Source organism: Hyperoodon ampullatus, assembly GCF_949752795.1.
Source record: "Hyperoodon ampullatus genome assembly, chromosome: 2".
Lineage (NCBI taxonomy): Eukaryota > Metazoa > Chordata > Mammalia > Artiodactyla > Ziphiidae > Hyperoodon > Hyperoodon ampullatus.
Genome location: NC_136915.1, coordinates 5,462,606 through 5,487,268, shown reverse-complemented (window position 1 = coordinate 5,487,268; position 24,663 = coordinate 5,462,606). Strand labels below are relative to the sequence as shown.

The 24,663-nt window shown below is 55.3% G+C and overlaps 1 protein-coding gene across 1 annotated transcript in view; it reads right to left on the bottom strand.

The window, feature by feature from the left end:
- CAMTA1 (calmodulin binding transcription activator 1) overlaps positions 1–24,663 on the bottom strand; it is a gene marked incomplete at its 3' end in the record, with an annotated part of 904,685 nt that overhangs the window by 239,788 nt on the left and 640,234 nt on the right. Inside the window, 1 exon segment of the mRNA XM_079696990.1 lies at positions 18,739–18,810. Within this exon segment, the coding sequence (XP_079553116.1) occupies positions 18,739–18,810 (72 nt within the window).

Here is a 24,663-nt window from a genome sequence, read left to right as displayed (position 1 = left end):
ACCGCACCCCCCCACACCCATACCAGCCTTTCAAGCCAGTTTCTGAGAGAAGCGTAGCCTGCGTGTTAATACATAATGTATAAAAACCTCAGAGAAAACTCTCGTTTCGTGGAGCATTTTGGTCTTTGAGGCAGGACCTGGGTGCCTCCTTTCCCACGCTCGGTAGAGATGAGGTCAGGGTGCTACACCTGCAGGCTGGTCCTTCTCAGGGGGTGAAGCATCTCTGGGTGTGCGTGTGTATCCGTGCATCGGTGTGTGTGTGTATCTGTGTATGTGTGTGTCTCTGTGTATCCGTGTGTCTGTGTGTATGTGTGTGCATGCATCTGTGTATAAGTGTGCGTGTATGTGTGTGTGTCTGTGTGATGAGATGGGCAGAAAGGTTGGGTGGACAAGGCCAAGTTGCAGTTTCTGGTTCCACCCCTCTCCCCGGGTCCCTTTGTCCCCGAGGCTTGAAGCGTGAAGCTGGGGGGTGATTCGAACTCTTTGGAGTGAGTGCTGGAGACCAGGGTCTGCACCCACCCCAGCCTGTACCCCAGGCTAGCAGGGGCACGCCCAGCACTTGGGCCCAGCCTCCACATGGCTGTGGATCTCCAGATCTGTCTGCGGAAAGGCTCTGGTCACCTGGGCCAGGTTGAACCATGACTGCCTAGAGAGAGTCAGATGGTGGCTGGGCAGATCCCCGAAGAAAAGGCAGGTTGCTGTGGTTTGATCTCCCTGGGGGAAGTGTGGGGAGGTAAGAGAAAGGGAGCACGGCTCTGGGAAATAGGTCAGAGGCCTTGAGACGGGTCTGGGAGCAGAACTGTGATGTATGGACAACTGAGAAGAGCCCAGCTGAATCGCAGCAAAGGGCCCCAATGGGAGGCAACTAACAGGACTGAGGACAGACCAGGCGCCTGGGTTCCCCATGCTGGGGCACTGGCTCCGCATGCCCTGGAAAGTGCAGCTTTGGGGACATTCTCTATGGTCCTTCCCTCCTTGTCCCTCAGCCAAGGCTCGGACACCTGCCCTATCCTCTGGGCCGCTCTAGCACTGGCATCTGAATGCAGTTTCTTCTCACAAGTTTTCTCAAGTCACCCCAATAGCAATCCTTGCGAGCACAGGCTGGTCCCCAGTGGAACTAGGGTGAGGCAATGGATGGGTCACGCGCCTCGGGTTAAAATTTAAGAAGGCGCCCAAAACACTCATCACTCTGAGACAAATGCTAACATTTTAAGTAAAAACAGGATGAGTATCACTGATGTCTCTTTTGGCCTTAAAACTCTGAGATGGCTTATCCTGGCCCCCGAGCTCGGGGGTCGTGGCTCCACCTCAAGTGGTTTATTACCCCATAGAGTGCTGCCCTCCTAGTCCCCGCTTGGTCACCACAACTGGTTTGCTCCATGGGTTAACCCGAAGAGACTGAAGAGCAGGTGGTAATTGCCGAGGGGCCTTGTGCATTTGCTACAGGAAGTGGGGAATACATGGAGGCGCAGGTGGCTGTGCGTCACAGCGCGGTCATTGCTACCACAGATTCCTCTTTATTGAGCATGTACTACGTGCCACACATCATGCTGAGTGCTTCATGCATGTTGGGGCTTTTTTTTCCTCCCAACAACCTCCAGAGGCAGGTACTATTATCATCTCCATTGTGCAGGTGAGGAAACTGAGGCACGGAGAGGTTAGGCTACTCCCCAGGGGAGTACCGGCAGAGCTGGGATTCGAACTCATAGCCTGGGCGTGCTGGGAAGGCAGGCAGGGAAGCCCCTGCTCCTGCCTCGAGTGAGAGAAGCAAGATCTTGAGAGCAGGACGGTGCCTTGGGAGGTGGAGCCCTGGGGAGCAAGCAACTTTAACCATGAAAGTGGGACCCAAGGGCAGCATTGACATTACCCTGATGAAAGGTCCACTTGAGTCATCCCAGGCCTGGGGGCGGGGGGGACAGGGTAGCCTGGAGTCTTGGGTTGGCATTCCATTGGAAGGTCTGGGGAGCTGTGACAGACACAAAGGGGACAGAGACCACCCTGGAAGCAGGTCTCAGATGCCCAAGGAAGATGTCCTTTGGCCTCAGAAATCTCCATGGTGGCAGCTAACTTGTCCCCGTGGAAACTCAAGTGGGAACCTCTGTCTTTTACTCCACAAGGCATGAGCCTTCGTCGTGGGCAAGGACTGGGGAGGCCCAAACAGGTCCTGGGACGTGGGACATGGGCTTCGGTTCCCGTGTCTGTGCTACACTGAGGTGACAGTGGTGTGCTGAGCCGGCTTGTGAGAGCTGCTTGTTAAATTTTCAAGAATGTTGTAACCAATGGACATCAAATAGGAATCCTGAGATCGGCTACAGTAGGAGTATTTACACCATGGAAACTGGCAAATGTTACCCATGAGGAATCTGTTTTTGTGCCCTGCTGCCCCCATGCCCGCCCCCGGGAACTGGTTGTTAAACATTTACCAGCACACCACTGCATTATGGGACAACATCTCAACACCTACAAAATCTGGCCATCTCCCAATCGGCCACACCAACTGAGGGAGCATCTGTGTGTCTCTTTCCCAAAGAGGCGATCATCATGCCAAACAGGGATTATACGCCAACATCATTTCTGGGTCTGAAGACGCGACCTGTTTCCGGCAGCAGAATGGTCTTTGATCTAATTAAGCTCGACTCAGGCTGATGCTGTGAGCCTGCATCCTCTGATCAGACACCAACGGCTGGCGACTGAGTTGCATGCCTGGGTGGCCTGGGAAGCGGCCTGGAATGTTAAAAGGCTGTGGGTCACCCATAGTCTCCACGTAAAGGGGTGTCCCAGAAAGAGGCGTGGCCTGGCCGTCGGGAAGCAGGGTTCAAGCCCAGCTCCTCCCGTCACTCAGGTGCCCCGAGGTAAATCTTCCAACCTCCCTGGGTAACCGCTTTCCTATACAGACAAAGGGGTGGGGCCAGCTGGTCTCTGAGGCCTTTAGGGCTCTGCTCCCAGTGAAGCTGAAACCTCCCAAGCTGAGAGGGGCCTGGCCTGGTGCCTGGGGAGCCCCTCCTGCAGAGTCAGGGTCACTCCCCTGGACCCCTCTCCACCCGGCCGCTCAGAGTCTCACAGGGTCCCAGCGACCCGGGATCCTGCCACTGAGGCTGAGCTCAGTGCCTGTCCAGCCTCCAGCCCCCAGGGACCCTCCGTCTGCTGCAGCTCTCTGCCCCGCACTGTCCATACTGCTTAACTTTTCAGGAGCCAGGACTGGCTGAGGAGGTGCCACGCCATTCATCCCTGGGCCTGGCTCCAGCCCCTCTCATCTCCCCGGCCACCGCCAAAGGCAGCTGCTCCCAGGAAGCAGGGAGCAGCAGTGTGTCAGGAAGCATCTCTGGGGCTGTCAGCATGGTGATGCCCGTCAGGGGTGAGCCTGGTTCCCCCCCTCCCCTGGGACGGTGGAGCTGACTGCTCTGACACGCCCCAGAGAGAGGGGGCGTGATGGGGCAGGAGACGTGGGTGACACACAGCAGACTGCAGCTGTGGATGCAGGCACACAAGGGCTAGGGGCTCAGTCCCGGGCAGGGAGGGACTGGCCCGGAAAGGGTGGGGCTGAGCTTCAGGGTGCGGGGGAGATCTTGGGGCAGGACTTCTCAACCTTAGCTTCCTAGAGGCAACGGAAGGATCTGGATCCAGGTCCGGGCAGCTCTGGGGACTCTGCTGGAGTGAGCTGGGACAGGCACGTTCCACGGGGAGCGTGGACCCGGGCTCAGCAAAGGGTTTCGGCTGTGAATGCCAGAGACAGGGGCATGGCCGAGGCAGAGGGTCATGGAGGGAAGGACCCAAGGCCGGGGCTCTGTTGGGTGAGCACTGGGTTTGTAACAGCTGTGGTAACAATAACCACAATTCGCTGAGCGCTGGCCTGTGATGGACCCAATACAAAGCACTACAGAATCTCTGCATCCTTACGACAGCACTGAACCACTTTTCAGTGAGGAAACTGAGCCCCAGGTTATGGGTTCTGTGACCCAAGGTGTGGCCCAAGTCACAGCTCCACGTGGCTTCAGAAACAGGGTTAGAGAGACTCACAGACGTAGAGAACAGACTTATGGGTGCCAAGGGGGAGGAGGCATGGGGGAGGGATGCAGTGGGAGTCCGGGGTTAGCAGACGCAAACCATCATATACAGAATGGATAAACAACAAGGTCCTAATGTGTAGCACAGGGAACTATATTCACTATCCTGTGATAAACCATAATGGAAAAGAATATGAAAAAGAATGTATGTATATATATATATATATATATATATATATATATATATATATATATATATATGTATAACTGAATCACTTTGCTGTATAAGAGAAATTAACACAACACTGTAAATCAACTATACTTCAATAAAATCAAAAAAAAAAAAAAAAAAAGAAACAGGGTTAGAACCCAGGTCAGCATGACCACCAAGCCCCTGGCCTTTATAGCTGCTTCAAAGCTGGGCGACTGGCAGAGAGGCCCTTTCAGGCCTCCCTGGGGCAGAGGCTTGGCCTCCTGGGGAGCCTGGTGGCCTTGTCCACCAGGGGGAAGGGACCCTCCAGTGCCTCCCTACAGGCAGAAGGCTGGGCCCTGGTGCAGGCACCCACCAGCCCAGTGCTCACCCACCTCTCGCACACGCCTGGCCCAGGACTAGGGACATGGGGGTAGCACGGACCCTGCGTCATATCTCTCAAATGAGCTGGTGGTGGCCCTGGTACACCAAGTCCAGGGTCTTGAGTGGCTGGGCCTTCTCTCTTCTGCTTGGTCAGGCCTGAAGCAGGTGCCAGGGTCTGCGATGTTTCAGCCCATGACTAAGTGAGTACTTACTACCTGTAAGGGGCTGGGCCAAGCCTAAGGCGGAGCTGACACCTTGCAGCTGCCATGGGGTTGGCTCCACTTCAGAACAGCAAAGCCCTCTTGGGCTGTCAGATGCACCCTGATAAGCCAGCAGGGCTTATATTTCCCCCTGGGATGACTGGAAGTGGGCCTTGGCGATACATCCACACAGGTATGATATCAAAACCAGTCATCGTGAGAGAAGGACAGTACAAGTGCAGGATGTTTGCAATGCATTTGAAATTAAGAGACCAGCATCGTAAAACAATCATGTGTATATAGATAGATAGATAGATAGATAGATAGATGGCTATATCAAAACCTCGTGGTAACCACAGATGAAAAAATCTATGACAGATATACACACAAAAAAGAAAAAGGAATCCAAACACAACACTAAAGATACACATCAAATCACAAGAGAAGAGAACGAAAGAGGAAAAGAAAAAAAAAGACCTACAAAAACAAATCCAGAACAATGAACAAAACGTCAATAAGAGCATACACATCGATCATTACCTTAAATGTAAATGGATTAAAGTACCGGTACGTACGTTGTCTATGATCAGATCACCTCGGTGACAGAGGGACGTGGGCTCCCGGAGCAGCTGTGTCCTGCCCCCTTCCCTCAGACTTTAACCCAGACAAGGGGCCTGAGTTGAGGATGCCCCCCAGGGTCTCCTGAAACCCCGGCCCTCCAGCAGCAGGCAAACAGCAGAGAAGGCAAAACTAGACCCACGGGAGCTAATTTCTTTGCAACAGACAGCCTTTTTCTGAGAACTCTGTCTTCAAGTTAAGAAATTTTTTAGCAACTCAGGATCAACAAACCTTTCTGCTCTGGATTTCCCTCTCCATCCTCTAAGCTAACCTCCCACGGAATTCTCAAGTCTCATGCCCCCGGGATAACCCTTCCAGGGAGTACTCTCTAAACTAAGGCCGGTGTAAAGAGCGAGCCTTCAGGAGGGATGGCGCGGAGGAAGGAGAGGGGTGCGCTGTCGGAAGATCCCAACCGCCCTCATCTCTTTACCAAGTTCTGAGGCCTGGGCACAGCCATGGGAGGGTCTGGGATCATCCCCAGGAAACGGGGACCCAGCCCTGAAGCCTGCCTTCTGGATGTGCATAAAGTCTATTCACACCCACCCAACAAACATGGACTCCGGCGCCAGGCATGGTTCTAGGCTCCAAACACAACATAATGCCCCTGCCCTTGAGGAGCTTACTTCTGAAGGATGGGGGTGGGGCAGGAGGATAGACAATGAATAAATAACACAGTTGATGTCGCAACAGGGTGGACGAAGCACAAGAGATTTCGCTGTGTGAAAGAAGCCTCACCCAAGAGTACTTGCTGGGGGACCTCCCTGATGGTCTGGTGGGTAGGACTCCACCCTCCCAGTGCAGGGGGCCTGGGCTCAATCCCTGGTCGGGGAACTAGATCCCACATGCATGCCGTAACTAAGAGTCCACAAACCGCAACTAGGAAGCCCATATGCCGCAACTAAACACGCCACAGCGAAGATCCTGCACGCCACAACCAAGACCTGGCGCAGCCTAAATTAAAAAAAAAAAAGTAAAGAAAAACAGAGTACTTGCTGGATGATTCCATTTGTATGAAGTTCTAGAACAGGAAAAACTAATCCATGGTGGACAAAACAGGACAATGGTAACCTCTGGGACATGGGTGTGGGGACCGACTGGGAAACGACAGGAGGGAGCTTTCTGGGGTGATGGTAATAGTCTAAATCTCCATGCGGGCTTGGGTTCTGTTGCTGCGCGTATCGATGGAAACTCATCAACTAGTATGTTAACATTTGTGCATCCAACTGTTTCGTTGTGTGTACATTTTCAAAGCAGAAGAAAAGAATTGCACTTTAAATATTGAACTCTGGTTGCCGACATGCGTTCTCTGCTCCAGTACGTGTTGGGGGAGGTGTACTGTGGTCTGCAACTTAGTTTGAAATGCATGAAAAACAAGTAAGTCGGATTTCTGGAGAGATGGACGTGTAAGTGATAAAACAATCTAGCAAAATGTTGAGAGAGTCTGGGTGGTTGGTAGAGGGTGCTTGTAAAACTCTCTCAGCTTTTCCGTTTATCTTAAACATTTGATAACCCAACGTTTGTTGGGGGGCAGAGTGGTTTGCAGGAGAGAGAGGGGAAATGAGGTGGGGCGTCAGGAGGGGCCCCTGCACAGAGGGCTGAGTTTAAAAGTAAGGCGCTGACTGGTGAGGTCAGGGTACAGCTGTATGTGTGGGAGTCGTTGGCATAAAACTGGCATGTGAAACTGTGGGCCCAGGTGAGAGGACCCAAGGAGACGGTGAAGACAGAGAAGGGAAGGCCTAGGAAGCTCAGGGACATTCCAAGATCTAGGGCTTGAGGAACAGGGGTGAGATCTATAAAGAACGAGCAGTGAGGGAGATAGCCAGCAGCAGGAGAAGAGAACATTCCAGAAAGAGGGGATGCCCAACCTTGGTAAGTGCTGCTGGGAGGTCCGAAAACTGAGGGTGGCAGTGAGGTGACCTTTGCGTTTTGCAACGCAGAGGTCACCGGTGAACTGGAGAGAGCCCCATCATGGCGCAGGGGATGAAGAGGAAAGCTGGAGGTGAGGGGTGAGGGAAGAATGGGAGGTGGGCAAGGGGTGAGGACAACCAGACACATATCCAAGGGGGACACTGGTGTGTCCGGAAAAGGAGAGGGGAAAGCTCCCAGGAAGTCCTGTCCGTTTGGGGGGTGGGGTGGCCTGGCAAGAAGTCTCCTTCAGGACCCCCAGACGCTTTCCTGGGAAGAAAGCAGATGAACTGAGGGGGAGGTGAGAGGAGCAGTGATGTCTGTGTGTACCTGCATTTACTTGTGCACACCTGTGCACACCTGTGTTCACCTCTGCATACCTGTATTCACCTGTGCACACCTGTGTTCACCTCCGCATACCTGTATTCACCTGTGTACACCTGTGCACACCTTGTTCACCTGTGTATACCTGTGTTCACCTGTGCACACGTGTGTATACCTGTGTTCTGTGTACACCTGTGCACACCTAAGTATACTTGCATTCACCTGTGTACACCTGTATTCACCTGTGCACACCTGTGTTCACCTCTGCATACCTGTATTCACCTGTGTACACCTGTGCACACCTTGTTCACCTGTGTATACCTGTGTTCACCTGTGCACACGTGTGTATACCTGTGTTCTACTGTGCACACCTGTGCACACCTATGTATACCTGCATTCACCTGTGTACACCTGCATTCACCTGTGCACACCTGTGTTCACCTATGTTTACCTGTGAACACCTGTGCATACCTGTATTCACCTACGCACACCTATGTATACCTGTGTTCACCTGTGTACACCTGTGCACATCTACGTATACCTGTCTAGCTAAAACTATTTGTAGTGAGTCTGGGGTGTGTGATGTGTCTCACCTGGGAATACCTGCATCCCGGAGCCACCGAAATAGTAACGGTGGTAAAAGCAGTTATGATGTCACGTCGGGGGACCAGAGTCTACAGCACCCCCAAGCAGGCCAACTTCACGAGCTGGGTGTCCCCAGAGGCCTAAGCGAGTGCTGATGTCCACACATGGAGCTTGTCACCAAAGACTCGCATTTTCCATTTCACTCTACCAAAGGACACCTGAATTTCATTCTTGGCCCTTTGAGCTCCTTCAGAAGCAAAATAGGAAGTGTTTCCTTGAAGCAAACTTTTGTCTTTTGCTTTGGAAACCACACTTTCCCCTTTGCTCCAAAGAAGATTAGGATATCCAGGACAGAATGTCAGCTGAAGATTACATGAAAAGGATAATTAAACAAAAGCCCACACTATAAGCCATCTAGAAGGGAAATTAAGCCGCTTTTGCCTTCTCCCTGTCTTTGAAGGGTGTTCTGTCGAAGGTGAGCAGGAATTGTTTGGCTTGATAAATAAAGATAGTAACCAAACTGTATCGCCCATTGTTCCACCTTTATATTAAAAGCAATCGCCTAGCCAAGCTGACAACACACACCATGGAGGCAGAAACCCCTCTGCAGACGGAAGGATTAAGAGGCTGACAAGGTCTGGATACTAAGACTAATTAATAATTTCCATCTCTAAGGAACTGCAACTCGTGCAGCTTCGTTCTTCCTCTGTCTCCCAGCCTGGCCCGGGCAGCCCCGTCCTCTAAGGGAAGGACAGAGGGTTTGCAGGATGGGCCAGGATAGACAGCAGTCAGTCCCAGCGGGGCAGGGAGCCGAGGGGGCCCTGGGGAAAGGGCTGCAGCAGACAGACAGCTGGAATGTGGAGGTTGCTTCTCACTAACCGAGCAGAGACGCAGAGTAACTTAGGGAACCGGGTTTGCCATCACATGGTCGCATCTGTTAGATGAGTAATTTGCCAATTGAAAGGTGGTCTGGATGGGACATTCCCAGGGGACCCCCCTCCCCAATTATACCCACCCACTCAATCCCCTGGAGCAAAAATGGCTGGAAATGGTCACAACAGAGGGATGAGCCAGCCACCATTGACTAGGGCCAAGCATGACCCAAGATCTCTGTGGGCATTGGCTCAGTTCATCTTCCCAGTGACCCCCAGAGGGAGGTATTTCATGCCTATTTTATAGACACAGACATAAGATTCGCAGAGGTTAATTCACTTGACACAGTCACGTGGCTAGGAGAAGGCAGAGCTGAGTTCAAATCCAAACTGTGGGCCTGGAAGGACCACGGGTCCAGGGGTCCCAGCACGTAGCCAGCGGGAAGCCTGTCCGGTGGCTACAAGTTCTCCCCCATACTCAGGAACCCCCTCGTCCACAAGGTAGGGGCAAGGCATCCCACTTCCCCACAGGGCTCCAAGAGCACAGGCAGCTGCGATTTGCAGGGTGAAGGTCAAGTAGCTGAGACCTGATCACAGGGACTTTCTGGGTTGCTCCCCCTGCAAGGTGACCAGGTGCAAAGGCCAACCACCTGGGCACGCCCCTGTCCCCGAGGAGGGGACCAGGATGAGAGAAGCTTCTGGAAAATGCCCAGTGACTTTCCTTAGAGAGGATAACGGCCGCTTTGGGGGGATATATTTTCTGGAGGCTTAAGGTGGTACAGCAGAGGCTTTGGCATCGTAAATTGCAATCAAGCAAAGATGTCTAAGAAGGAAATAATATCGGCTTTGCTGCACAGCCTTGGCAAAGATCCTGAAATCTTAATGGAATTGAGCAATTTTTTGCATAGTGCCGTAAATTCCTAGCGTCTACCTTATCTTCCCATCACGTTCTTCAAGGCACATTAAATGGAGAAAGAAGTGGAAGCTGCTAGATAGAATAAAACCGGAACAAGGAGGCAGCTCCAGAGAGATCTGTCGGAGACCACAATTCATTCCCACACGCGCCTTCTCCGTCGCAAGAGGCCTTCACCACTTGCTGCTTGTCTGCTCCTGTCTCTGCGTGTAAAAAGCCTCCTGGCGGCTTATGAGCTGAGGCTCTGGTCTAATTACCGGTCCCGCAGCCGTGCTCCATTTTGCATGGTCTCTGCCCTGCTCTACCCAGCACCCCCCACTCACCTGTCCTCCAACACCCCTTCTGGAACCCTGTCCTCGTATCCCTGGCCCCCTGCACTTCTTTCCAGATTCTGTCCATCTCCATAATTAGCTGACAACACAGTCGCTTGCTGGGCCATGGCAGCCCTGACTTACAATGGCTATTGTTACTGCTACTGGTAATAATCATGATAAGGGTGAAAGGCCACTGCTCTCCCTTCAGCCTGGAGAGGCTTTCACAGCAGTGATGAATGTGCAGCCTCTGGTCAGCCGGCCCCATCTCTCCTGGTCTCTCCTCCTGGGCCCAAGCAGAGGTGGGGTGCACGTTCTCCCCTTACGTCCCCTCCAAGTCACTTGACTGGCACCAGGGCCTGGGACACCTGTCCTGAGGCCTTCTTCTCAGACAGCCCTGTGCCTGGTCTGTGGACCTGGGGTCCCACACATTCTTGTCACTGTACACTGTGGCCCAGGCCTGCCACGTGTCAGAAAGGGTATGGAAGAACATCCCCGCCCCATTCTTCCACCCTTGAGCTCACCTCCTCCTCCAGGAAGCCTCCCTTGACCACCCAGCCCACTCTATGTCTACTTCTCTGGACTCATTGCATTGATGGGCTTCCGGTATCACCTACTAGGCACATAAATTCAGGGTCAGAAATGACTTTGGCGCCACAGGGTCCTTCACCTGCCTCTCCACACAGGAGTTCTCCCCAAATGCTCTGGGCCTGGAGGCTCCCTTCTCTGTGCTGCCCAGTCCCCGGTGGGCTAGAGAGAGCTCACTGTCAGCTGGGGAAGGACAGCCAAGGGTGTGGAACAGAGATGCAGCGTCAGACTCTCTTGTCCTTCTTGACATGGGCACCGACCCCCAGAGGTTAACACATCCAGGACCCGTCAGCCACTCCCCCTTCTCATCTCTGCTCCCTGCCCCGCCCGTGCCCCTCGGCCCGGGCACTGTGGCCTGTGAGCTCCAGAGGATGGGGCCGTGTGTCTTTAAAGGGCCTGGACCGGGCCCTGCTTACCCTAGTCTTTGGGGGTCCCACGTTCTCCTCGACCCTCGTTTTCCTCTTTTGAAAAAGTCAGGGCAAATTTGCCCAGTCCTGACTCCCTCCCAGGGCAGCTGTGAGAACCAAAAGAGCTGGACCTGGAGTCCCCACCAACTGCCAAGGGCCACCCAGTGCCAGGGCTGTGGTGTCCCCGAGCCTTGCACCCTCGGCCTCAGCCCAGCCTGTACGTGGCATCTGCCACATCCTCCTTATGGGGTCTGCAGGATGGAGCACAGAGGGGCCGGCTGGCCTGGGGCATGTTCCCCTCCCCACCAACCCAGGCCCAGGGGCCAGGGACTCCTCAGGCACCAGCTCGCTTCTGTTACCTGAACCACGTGGGTCAAAATGCCCCGTTTGGGACAGAGAGTCAGCCTGACCGCAGCGCCTCTGTCACTCTAAGCCTGTGAGGCGTCGTTCGAGGGCCCACGTACAGGGTGGGCTCTGGGATGCTTTATTTCCTGGACACTTCAATTTCACCCCGATGGAACACAAAAACCCTTACTGAGCAAGAAGCCTCAAGTATTTTTTATAAAGCTATAATATCCTCCATTAAAAAAAAAAGATGAAAGAGAGAGAAAGAAAGGAAGGAAAAAGGTGGGGGAGAGACTGTCTCCCACGTCTCAGGGCTGGCCTCCTGCTGGAGCCCAGCTCACCCCGAGTGGAGACGTGCCCCCATTAGGATGAGCCTGGAGACGAGGGGTGAGTGCAGACGCCCTCTTCCAGCTGCCCCGCTGGGGATGCTGGTCTCGTCTGGTGACCCAGCTCACCTGCAGGCCATGCTCAGGGCTGCAGGGCTTGGTCCCAGGTGGCGCCACGCTTCCAGATAGAGTGAGGGGGACGATGCGGGGGTGGGGGGGCACATGGGTTGCAAAAGAGCCGATCATTCCCCAGATAGATTTCAAGTCATTTTGGGTGGGGAGTGGGCACAAGGGACATTTACAGCCATGACGGTGTCCCCACTGCAGAGGAGGGTGGCAGGAAGGAGCAGAGGTGGCCTGACCGTCCCCGCTTTTGGTGGGGGCGCTGTGAGAGACGAAGGGAAGGTGCGAGGTGGGGACCACAGGGCTCCCTGGGGGCGTCAGGATGTCCCCTTATAGGTCCAAACTGGTACTGATGGCGTCGAGCTGTCCATCATCTATGGAGTGCTTGCCGTGGGCCACGAGCTGGGCTCCATTGTCATCTGCTCTGTGTTTCATTTATAGGGAATTCTCACAACAGTCCTGTGCAGTCCACGCCATTCTCATAACCATTCTACTGATGAGGAAACTGAGACTCAGGGAAATGAGCTCAAATGCCCAGAGTCAAACAGCTAATGAATGTTTCCCTGTGTGACCCCAATCCCACTATTATAAGAGGTTCAAACAAACACCATCCCAAACATCCGTCCACTGACTGCTCCGGGTTGGAGCTGGAATGGTGGCCTCTGGGCCATGCTGCAGGGGCCGGGGGTTCCCTCTGCCTAGAACTCCCACCACCCCACCTCACCCCAACGTTGCTACTTGAGGGAAGTGATGAGATCGGAGGCTTTCCTGGGGAGCCTCAGAGGCACTTGGCTCAGAGAGAGGCCCTTACGTCCACAGACAGGTCTGGTGTCGATGGACTGAACCATATGCTGAGGTCCTGTGGGTGTGGTGTTGGGAAACGCCCCAGGCTCATCTGATGCCATAGTCCCAGGTGGGAGGGGAGGCCCTAAGCCCACAGCCTGCTCACTCCCTGCACACTGCGGATGAATATGGTGCAGCTCAGCTGCCTTTGGGGAGGCTAAGGCCTTGTTCAGAGGTGAGGAGGCCCCAGGGGCACTGGTGGCAGAAGAGGGCCCTGAAGGAAGGTGGGGCTCCCTCAGGACAGGCTGGGGTCCAGGCCTGTCTCTGGGGCAGAAGCTGAAACTGGACCGTTCGCTACGATGGCCGCAGAGGTGTGCAAAAGGCCTTCTCTGGGGCCCACTGGACTGTATAAGACATTCAAGACCCATCACCCTAACCCTAACCCAAACCCTAAAACGAACCACGGCCCTAGCTCTAACCCTAAACTTAACCCTAACCCTAGACCTAACCCTAAACCTAACCCTAAGCCTAGCCCTAACCCTAGACCTAACCCTAACCCTAGACCTAACCCTAGACCTAACCCTAAGCCTAGACCAAACCTTAAACCTAAGCCTAGCCCTAACCCTAAACCTAACTCTAACCGAAGAACTAACACTAAACCTAACCGTAACCCTAGCGCTAACCCTAAACCTAACCCTAACCCTAGACGTAACCCTAAACCTAACCCTAAGCCTAGACCAAACCCGAAACCTAAGCATAGCCCTAACCCTAAATCTAACCCTAACTGTAGACCTAACACTAAACCTAACCGTAACCCTAGCGCTAACCCTAAACCTAACCCTAACCCTAACCCTAGCCCTAACCCTAACCCTAGCCCTAACCCTAACCCTAGCGCTAACCCTGGGAGGTCTTGGGCCACTGCCTCCCCGCAGCAGCTGCCCTTTAAGTCCCCTCTTCCTGGCAGGAGAAATGCCCTCCTCCCAGGGGCCCTGCTCGGGGGGACGCTCCCCCAGTCCTGGTATTTCTGCCTCGGGAAAGCCTGCTCTCAGGACGGGGTGGGCAGAAGTTGACCACGCTGAGGGTGAAAGGCCAGCTGGGGGCCCACAATCCAACAAAGGGATTTAGAGCCTCAGCTCGACCCCCCAGGCCTCGCCAGCCAGGTGAGGAAGTGTGGCTCTCACAGGCACTTGTCAGGGGAGCCTGGGCTCTGCCCGAGCAACACTGGGGTCTCCCTCCTGCCCTGGAAGGCAGCGAGTCCTCTGGCTGAAGCCTCCGTCCACTCCAGGGTGGGGAGCTTTGGGGGGCCAGCACAGTCTGGAGTGAGCCCCCTTGGGAAGCTGGCTCTACGCCCGCCACCCCTGCACTCTTCTGCGCTGCCTCTGTACCGTGGCACTTGGTGGAGACGAGCTCCCTGCACCCACTGCTCCTGGGGGTCCTGGGCTGGCAAAGCTCAAGGTCAGGCGGGAGGCAGAGTGTGGGGTTGAAAGGCAGCTGCCCCTCCGTGGCTGCACGGCTGGTGCACTGCCTGGCCCAGAGTCAGTACCCGGGGTGGCCGGGTGCCAGAACTTGGAACCCAAACGCTTGCCACTCTCAGTGATCCAGGAGCCCCCAGTCCCAGGGTCCCCCCAAAGCCCCAGGGTCCCTGTATTTGCACAGCAGCAGTCAGGGGCCTGCAGGCCTGTGTGTGGGCTGCGGGGTGGTCCAGGGAGCAGCCCGCGCTGCCTCTGCCCCTGAGAGCTGGTCTCAACAGACACGCAGCCCCGAATGAATGGCGGTGGCAGACACACAGGGACACACCCCCTGCTTCACTTGAGCATGGAAAACATTCATTAAGCATTTTAGAGGACAAGGGCAAAAAGAAAAACACTCATTAGAAGCAGAAATAGTTTCCAAATGAGCCATACAGAATCTGCTGGCAAGTCTGGCCTGACATGGGGGCTTGTCCTCCTGGGGGAGCGGGTAGGGGGAGGAATGCACAGAAGGAGGGACTGTGGGGCCCAAAAGGGGTCACGAAAGGAGGCAGGAAGGCCTGAGCCAAAGCACTAGAAAATCCCAAAGAGGAGAGGCCACGCTGGCAGAGACGGAGGCCGAGGACCCTGGCTGTCTGGCCCAGCGTTGGAGCGGCCCAGCCTGCAGAAGAGGCTGCACCTCCACGGCCCCAGCAAGGCTCAGGGCCTGGGAGCACGCAGTGCTAACCATGGTCAAGGCCGCGGGAGGCAGAGGCAGGAAGGAGCCGGGAAGCCTGATCCCAGCCCGGCTCCATCGCTGACCGGCTGGGTGACCCTGGGCCCGACCCTGCCCTCTCTGGGCCTCAGCGTCTATCTAGGAGATGCAGCAGCTGAGCTTGGGGCAGCCTCTAAGGGCCCTGCCAGCCGTGACACACAGAGCCCTCAGTGGTGCTGCTGACGTAAGGAGAGAAGCTGCATGCTGGCTGGCAGCGGGGGCTTCTCAAGGCCCCAGGGCCGATTCCCCAAAGGCCCCGTAGAAGCAGCCTGAGCTCAGGTCCTCTGGGGTCTTGAGATGCTGCCCGTGCAGGTGACCACGTGGTGCCCACGGGGCACGGCAATGACCTTAGGTGCCATGGGCTGAACGGGCTTCAGTCCCTCCACCCTAGGGGAAGGCTCTGGTCCCTCAGTGTCTGCCGGCTCACATCCGGATAAAAGACTTATTAGCGAGATAGAGAGAGAAAGAGAGAGGGAGGTGGCACCTACCCGCACAGTCAGGTTACTCAGAAGCTAAGTGCGCCGGCCCCTCCCCTGTCCTGTGCAGCAGGGGCAGGGCCGGGGGGGTGGTGCCGGCCCCTCCCGATCTGGCTGAGGCTCTGTGCTGGGCCCTCAGGGGAGACGGAGGGAGGCAGGTGGCTCCCTTGGGGAGCTTACAGTGTGGTTGGAGAGGAAAGCCAGGTCTGTGTGGGCAGGGTCCCTGCTGTGCTAAGTGGCCTTGGGATTACAGAGGAAGGAGACGGCCGCTCCGCTCTGCTGGGACCGCAGTGGCTGGACGGGAGGGGCTGCTCCCAGAAGAAACTCTCTTTTATCCAGAAGCCCGCCCTCCCTCCCTCTCCTCCTCCCAGCCCCCTTCCTTTCAGGGGGCTCCCCCTGTCCCCGCCAGCCCACTAGCCTGGGCGGTGGGCTGTGAGGGGCGTGGCCACCCAGTGCGCCCTTGGTCAGCAGCGTGTCACGCTTAGGGGACACGCTGGCTTCTTTGTTGCCTGGTTGGCACCCGAGTTGCCTCTTCCTCGGCTCTCACCCCGTCACAGTGCCCTGACACTTCCACTCCCACCCCAAGCCTTTTTCTTGGTAATTGGTGTCAGAGACAAACTTGGGCCAATTTCCACCTGGGCCCGTGTCTCATGGCTTCTTGCCTATTTAATATCAGAGAAATTAAACCTGGCCACGCTGTCTTATCCCGGTGTTGTAATTAGCATCAGAACAAATTGCCCAGAGCAGGTGGCTGGCCCTGGAGCTCCAGGCTTCCGGGCGGGACTTGCGATGCGCTAATTGCCTTGACTTTTCTCCTTAACCTCCTCCTGCCCAGAGCTGACCCGGAAGCAGGAGCCCCCCCGCCTGTGTACCTTCCCGCTTTGTCACCTGCTCACAGAAACTCAGGGACACAGAGGCGGGGGTGGAGAGACAACTTCCCAGGGACCCTGAGAGAAGATAAAGACTCAGATTAGCCCTGGAGAAACCAGATCTGTGATCCTGGCCTTTGGGGAGACTCGGGTTCCCCGCCAGGTGGAAGGTAACAAACCCAGACGCACACGAGTCACCCCAGGTATGTCTCCAGCACGCAGTGGCCAGGATCGGAGCACCAGGGAGGGGAGGGCTGGGCAGAGGAGCAGCGGCCCCCCACTCCTTGCGTGGCCCCAGAAACAAGGCAAGGGCAGCCCAGGCTAAGAGGGACCTGGCTCAAGGGGCCTGAGTGAGTGGAATCCAGTTTGGGGAGCAATCGGCTCAGACTCCAAGGCGGCCTGGTGGCGTCTGAGTCCGGGGAAGGAGATCTACTGAAAGCCACAGGAGCCTGAGGGAATGGAGGCGTGGGGGTGGGAGAGGGGTCTGGAGGAGAGAGAGGAAGCAGCCTTGGAGAGCAGACAGCTGGGGCTGCCAGAGGGCTGAGCTGGCAGGAAGCTGGCCGCGGGGGTGTGGCTCCCTCAGGAGGGTAGCAGCCAGGCCGGGCGGAGAGAGCACAGCAAAGAGGTGCTCTGATGGGACCCAGAAGCTGAAAACACCCACGTGGGACCTGGGGGGATGGAGGCCCAGGAAGGAAGGAGCTCACAAGGGCTGCTTGAGGTGACAGCGTTTCTCTGGCAGCCAGAGCGCGACCCTGGAGACACAGGGACATGTTCTAACGGCACCAGATCTCTGCTGGCAAGGAGGAGCCCACTCCCGCCCCCTGCAGCCACCGAGAAGACCCTTCACCAAATGGCAAAATGCCTCGGGTCCATTCTTGTTAACAAGACCTGGAAAGCAGCATCCCAGGATTATACAGAAGGTCCCCTTCACAAGGACGCAGGGCTGAGCAAGTAGAAAGGCAGGTGTTACCATGCCAACCTCTGAGGGGGACAGACCCGGGAGACTGTAACGGGCAAGGTGCTGGGGAAGCCGTGTCTGCACATCAGCACCTCGTCTGACGGTCTCAGGTGCCGCCCGTCAATGAACTCGTTGAACCACAGACAGTTATTTCTGGGGACTAAGGGGAACGGAAATGTATGGCGGCGGGGGCGGGGGGTTGGCTGGGGGAGATGAGGACGAGTTGATGGACAGAGGGCCTGGTCTAGGTGTGGACACTGAGGCAGCCCTGTGCCCAGCAGACACCTTCCAGGCCACCTTCCCCGGGACCAGCGGCCCTTCTGCACTCCATGGCATGTGCAGCTCTCTTCTCTCAGAACACGCGCCATGAGCATTGGCGGGGGGCTTGCTTTCCCATCGGCTGGACCCCTCCCAACCGCGTCTCCCAGGTCACGGAGATCCCCAGATCCCCGGGGCCCAGGCTAACGTGGATGCAGAAAGTGAGACCTCTGGGGGAAAAGGCCAGAGGCAGCAGTTCCTGGGCAGAGGCCGTAGGAAGAAGTTGGGGTGATGCTGCCGGGACCCCCCGGGGATGTGTTCTACAGAGCGCAGCTGCAAATCAGAGGTCGAGCTTCGGAAAGGACCCAGGTCCAGGCTCGCTGGGCAGACCCCTCAGACCTTCCCACTCACAGCAACACCTTCCACAAGCAAGACGACCACAAACACAACCGGTCGGCTCTTGGCTGGGCGGCCTCGGGGCTGTGCACCAGTGCCATGGACACAGATCTGGGAGCCAGGCCTCCCTTGGAGCTTTGGCGACTGGGTGGCTCCTCCACCCCTTTCTCCATCCTGCTCCACAGCAGACATCACAAATCGATTACAGAGCTCCTTCCCTCTGAGCCAGGAGCTCCTGGTCTCCCAACAACCATCCCAATCTATCCAGCTACAACTGGCATGACTCTGGGAGCTGATTTTCCACATGTGCTGACGACTAACCCACCTGCGGTTTTCCGTGCAAAGGCTTTTCTCAGTCAGGGGCAGGTTGCCCACCCAGCCTTTTTCCTGTCCTCAATCAGAGGAAACTGAGGCACCCTGGAAGCAGCTGGCGGGACGTTATCCTCATGCGGCGGACAAGGACGCCCCCCACCAGGCTTCCTCCCCTTGCTGGCCTCTGACATCACACCGGGCCGGCCCCGAAGCTGGCCTCAGCGCCACACGCCGAGATCCCTAGGAAAGCTGGCCAGGGCGCCTGGGCCTGGGACCGCTGCACGTAGGAGCCCCACCCCACTCAGCTCCCTCCGCAGCCCCTTCCCCAGCACCAGAGACGGAAGAAGAATCCAGTCCCAGCCACCTACCTGAAGGAGCCAGTAGCACCTCCGGTGGAAGGTGGGGATGATGGAGGAATGGACATAGCAGCCGTACAAGCACTAGGGAGAGAGGAAAAACGAGAATTCAGTTGGAAAGAGGGAAGGGAGGGAGGAAGACAGCGCAACAGAGGAGGGGCAAGAGAGGGCCGCGGACGCTGCCACCACCCAGGGAGACCGAGGCGCGGGCGCCTCCACATCCGGCTCCAGGACCAAGGCTAAGGTCTGGGACACACCTAGGAAGCACAGCTGGGAAACACCAGTGGGCAAACGTGGATGGACAGCTGGGGTGCTCACCCTTATGAGGGCCATGGGGGCACGTGGGAACCCAGAAAAGCCAGGGGCCACAGAAATGCACATATGTATACATTTTGCCTATCGTTTGAGGGGCTGGGGTTTACCCTGACGTTCATGCATAGAGCCTGGGTTAAGACCCCTTGGTGTATGGGGACGGATGGAATTGATTCAAGTGCACACACACACTCCAGACCTTTCCCAGCCGAGAGCCGTCCCTGGCAGCCCTGGCTGGTAGGAGCTCCAAGGCTGGTGGGCCAGGGAGGAGCAGCACTTCCTAGGACTGACTTCCAGAGCTTGGGGCCCTTTGTGCACACCCCGACTGGCTGGGTTTTATTTACAGTTTTCTAGTCACATTTGTGTTTGTTCCAAGTATAAACCTGCATCTTTTACAGATGGATTTGGTTTTAGAAACCAGCTAGAGCCAGCTTGGAGAAGAAGGTGGGTGAGGATTTAAGTTCAGGAACAGCATGTAGAGGGGACATGAGGAGGGACAGCTCTCATGGAGCTTGTCACTTAGATCCAGGAGGGTGGAGCTGACCGGTGGGACAAGTCAGGGGAGCACACCGTACGCTGGGCACCGTGGGGGCTTGCCTGCCGGCAGGGGTGACAAAAAGGGGCTAAGTGTCCTTCCTGAAACTGAACGCTCAGAGTCTGAGTGGGAGGAGATTTGGCCTTTTCTTTTTTTTTTTTTTTTTTTTTTTTTGCCGTATGCGGGCCTCTCACTGTTGTGGCCTCTCCCGTTGCGGAGCACAGGCTCTGGACGCGCAGGCTCAGCGGCCATGGCTCACGGGCCCAGCCGCTCCGCAGCAGTGGGATCTTCCCGGACCGGGGCACGAACCCGTGTCCCCTGCATCGGCAGGTGGACTCTCAACCACTGCGCCACCAGGGAAGCCCTTGGCCTTTTCTTTTGGAGCCTCCAATTCCAAACTAGAATGAGCTCCTTCTATTTTCCTCGGAGTTCCCCTAGCTTCCCAAAGCACACGTTCCAGAAGGGGTGGGGCAAAAAGAGAAGGCAGGACCACAGAGCTTCGGAGGATGAAGGATGCGCAAAGTCTTCCCTTCCCCTCTCACTGTAGTCCCCCAACACCGACACCAATTCTGCAGAGAGAAATGGCCGGCAGCTCTGCCTTTACAGCTTTCATCAGATATGTTTCACACTCCCAAAAAGACCAAGTGCAATTTGGTTTGACTAGGAGTCCATTTGAGCCTTGCCTGTCTGATTAACAGAGTTGAAAGAGAAATCATTTTGGACTGTGGGATTCTGGCTGCAAGAAAATCAGATTTCCAAGATGTTAGAAACCTTACAGATTGCTGTCAGCTGGGACTTAAGCCCTTACAAACCAAACAAACAAAGCAGAAATTAATTTAAACGACTCCCTTGCAATTCTTGCCCACGAAATGTATTTATTATTAAGAAGGCAATATTCTTTCCTGACTTTTCTGGTTTTCAATAAACTGTGTGTTTCTTTCTTTAAAAAACAAAAACAAAAAACTGATAGCCATTCCTTCTTGCCAAAGGAGACTCGTGTTTGGACATTTTCTGTGAGCGTTTGGTTGCAACGGACGAGCAACCCACCCGCAACTTACATAAGCCCTTTTCCTTTGTAATTTGGGTGTTCTCATGGGCAGCCTCCTCGCTTTCACTCATGCAGTGAGCCCGATGGAGGGAGACAAACTGTTGAGAGAGGAATTCTCTCGCTCTCTTTGAAGTAAAGTCTTCCCATCTGCTCTTTCTCAGCGCTCGTCCCTCTCGAGAGTTTGCCGTGAATGCCCTGCTTCACCTGTCTCTTTCTCTTTCTACCGCTTGTTCTTGAACTTGAAAAGAACACGGTTGATTTGCAGCACCATCTCTCCCTTCATCCAACGCGTATCTATCTGTGTTGGGCTGCGGCAACCTTGAACCTCGTACTAAGGAGTCACCGAGACTTTACCGAACACCTACTGCGTGTCCCTCCTGTGAGAGCCCAGGAAGAAAGCACAGCCCGTTCTCCCCCAAGACGCCCCAGCACCCCTCTCTCAGGCACCCTCCCCACCCCAGAACCATCCAATAAACAGAATGATGTTAAAAAGAAAAATCGCTGTTTCTGCATCAAGGCTCATGCATTTTAATTAGAGGAACCCTCGGGGCCTCACTCAGAACTTGTTAGTCTATTTTTAGATATTTACTGTAAACACCCTGGTGATCCGATGTCTCTGGTCTCCACAGATGAGATCCACAATCTTAGGAAGGTGGGAGAGAGGTACCCCTGATGAGAGTGGGCCCCAGGTAGCCCCAAGTACACAAGAAGCCCGAGGGCACTGGACCCTTCCCACGCTGCCTGGCCCAGCGTGCTGGTCACCCCGTGGCTCACTTGTCCATCTGTATTCCCTGGACGGGGGCTCCTGGCAGGCAGGACCTTTGAATGAAGGGGGCCCCCAGTTCCCCCACCCAGTACCCTCAGGACACCAGTCTCTACAGCCTGGTACAGGGAAGGATCCAGAGACAGCACATGTTTAATTTCTGCTTGGGGAACTCTGAAGGCTCAAGTCTTTCTAAAACAAGACTAGAAAACCATCCTGAAAAATGGCTCCACGTTTAGTGCTTAAAGGGTTGAGCTTCAGTTTCAGGGAAAACTGACAGGTGTTGGGTAGCCGGGTTCCCTTGTCTGGAAGTTGGCTTCTGGCGCCCAGTCTTGGTGAGCTAGAGTCAGCAAGGGAGGATTTCTGAGCGGGGGATCCTGCTTGAAGTGGGAGACCTGCTGTTCACCAGCTGGGAGGGCCCTTGTCCTGTCCGGCTGCAAAACGGGCACTGTCCTTTTTCTGTCTTCTGGGTGGTTGTGAGGGTCGAGAGCTGATGCCTGTGCTGGGCTGCCCAGGACAGCAGGTGAGAGAGGGTTCAGGGGAAGCTACAGGGGCTTTCAGGGGAGCACGGCTGAAAGGGAAGAGTGAAAGAGAGTATTTCCAGCTTCAGGAAATGCACGTGGGGACAGGAGGTGAGACACAGTGGGCTGGGCTTGAGGACCCATAAGGACATTGGGATGGACTGGAGTGTCCACTGCACGGGGGCGTGGCGAGAGGCAAGTTCTGGGGAGACAAAGTGGGTCAGATCACAAGAGGCCACAGGGACTACAGCAAGGACATTGGCTTCACCCTGGGGCGGCTGGGAACAAAGGAACATCTGCGTTCTGAAGCTCACTGTGGCAGCCGTGTGGCCAGGGACCAGGGTCGGGGAGGGCGGGGGCATCAGGTCCAGTCCTGAGTCCAGGAGGCACGCTGGGAGCAGAGGCGGCAGCAGCAGAGAAATCGAAACACTGGCAGGGGTGAGGATGACACCCAGCTCCTGGCTGTGCAGACAGGTACACAGGTATACAGTGATCCCACACACAGGAAACTCTGGCGGTGCAGCAGCCTGGCCGCGACGGGCTGATTTCAGATTTCTGAGGAGCTCGTAAGGCTCCCAAGGGGAGACACACAGAAAGCAGTAAGTTTCTGAGATCTGGTGCTGGATCTGGGCTGGCCACAGTGATCTCCACATCCTCCGCACAGGGACGGCGTTGGAGTCACGTGGAGAGGCCCAGAGTGGGGTCCATCCACTCAGGCTGGGTTCTGCATCACAGAGCCATGCCTGCTGGCTCAGGTGGACAGAGCAGGGGAGGCCTGAACTTGCAGATGCTCCGAGCAGCAGGCATGTGGCGTGCTGGGCTGCCTCATCGTGTGCCCACGTACCTCACAACCCCAAACCACCCATGGCCCTGTCCTGCTCCCAGGCTCTCTGGCCAGTTCCCATCGTCACCACTGCCCTCACGCTGGACCACTTCTGCCCATTTCCAGTCCTCAAGACAGTGTCATCATTAAGCCAATCGGGGATTAATTGCACACTATCTCACGACGCAGCGTATCAAATCCATTCCCTTTAACCACTAATCAAGAAAGCAATCAACTTTGTCTGTAGTCATCTGTGTTGTACAAACTCCTGGTGCTTTTGGATCAGGCTCTGGGGGTCCCTTGGGGGGGTCCCTGGGTTGAGCTTTGAGTTTGGGGGCCGTGATATGCTGGGAGGGAGGGTCACATCCCAGGGCTGGCGGATGCAGCTACGTGTGCGTGTGTGTAAGCGGGTGGGTACACACGTGTGTGGATGTGTGTTCGGGAAAGCACACCCTGGGCCCCTTGTTTATGTGTATCATATAAAACAAAGAAAGAAAAAGAGAAAGCAACCAGCTGTTTATAGGAAACTCAGGAGAACGTCACCCTGTAGGTGAAAGCAACGTTCAAATTGGTTCTACTGGGAAATGAAGGTCTGACATCTTCCCTTGAACATGACAGTGGAGCAAGGAAGAATTTTTTTCTTTTTTTAAAATTTTTTATTTATTTTTATTAATTAATTAATTAATTAATTATTTGTGCTGTGTTGGGTCTTCGTTTCTGTGCGAGGGCTTTCTCTAGTTGCGGCAAGTGGGGGCCACTCCTCATCACGGTGCACGGGCCTCTCACTATCGCGGCCTCTCTTGTTGCGGAGCACAGGCTCCAGACGCGCAGGCTCAGTAATTGTGGCTCACGGGGTTAGTTGCTCCGCGGCATGTGGGATCTTCCCAGACCAGGGCTCGAACCCGTGTCTCCTGCATTGGCAGGCAGTTTCTCAACCACTGCGCCACCAGGGAAGCCCCGAATTTTTTTTCTTAAATACTCAAAATTGCTTGTATGAGTCTACGGGGCTTTTTTTTTTTCTTAAATAAAGAGGAAAGATAAAATTACAGGGGAGGGGCTTCCCTGGTGGCGCAGTGGTTGAGAATCTGCCTGCCAATGCAGGGGACACGGGTTCGAGCCCTGGTCTGGGAAGATTCCACATGCCACGGATCAACTGGACCCGTGAGCCACAACTACTGAGCCTGCGCGTCTGGAGCCTGTGTTCCACAACAAAAGAGGCCACAACAGTGAGAGGCCTGCGCACCGTGATGAAGAGTGGACCCCACTCGCCGCAACTAGAGAAAGTCCTCGCACAGAAATGAAGACCCAACACAGCCAAAGATAATAAATAAATAAATAAAATGTGACACCTTTAAAAAAAAAAATTACAGGGGAAACCAATAGCAAACAAGAGCTCCCTTCAGTTCAAAATATATGCTTCAGAAAGGGACGTTTCTGAAGAAAGCATCAGCCTCAAACCTCCTCAAAGGGACTTTTCCCCAACAGACTCAGCTGCCAGGGGTCCCCTGGGGGCCAGAAGGTCCATTAGGGCTTGATACCCGATGGTCTCGGTGGGCCAAGAAGGGAGCATCTCAGGTGGTGAGCGCAGCTTTATGGGTGGGGGTTGGGACTGGACGGTGGGTCCCCTTTAGCTCCAGCTCTCAATGGCTCCGAGAGATGAAGCTGCTTCTCCATCTCTGTCTCTCTCTCTCTCTCTCTGGCATGAGCTCAGCCCTCCCATTGTCCCCTCCACTCTCGGCTTCTGCTCTAGAAAATGGCTGACTTGCTGTCCCCACTTCCAGGCTTTCCCTCATACTGTCCCACTCCCCAGGGCGGGTTTTGTCCTCTCCTGTGCAAACCCTACCCTGCCCGAGTCCATCTCAGAGCCTCCCTCCTCCCGGGAGCCTCTCCTGAGCCGGCCAGTGGGAGGAGCCCCTGGAAATGACCCATCTGGGG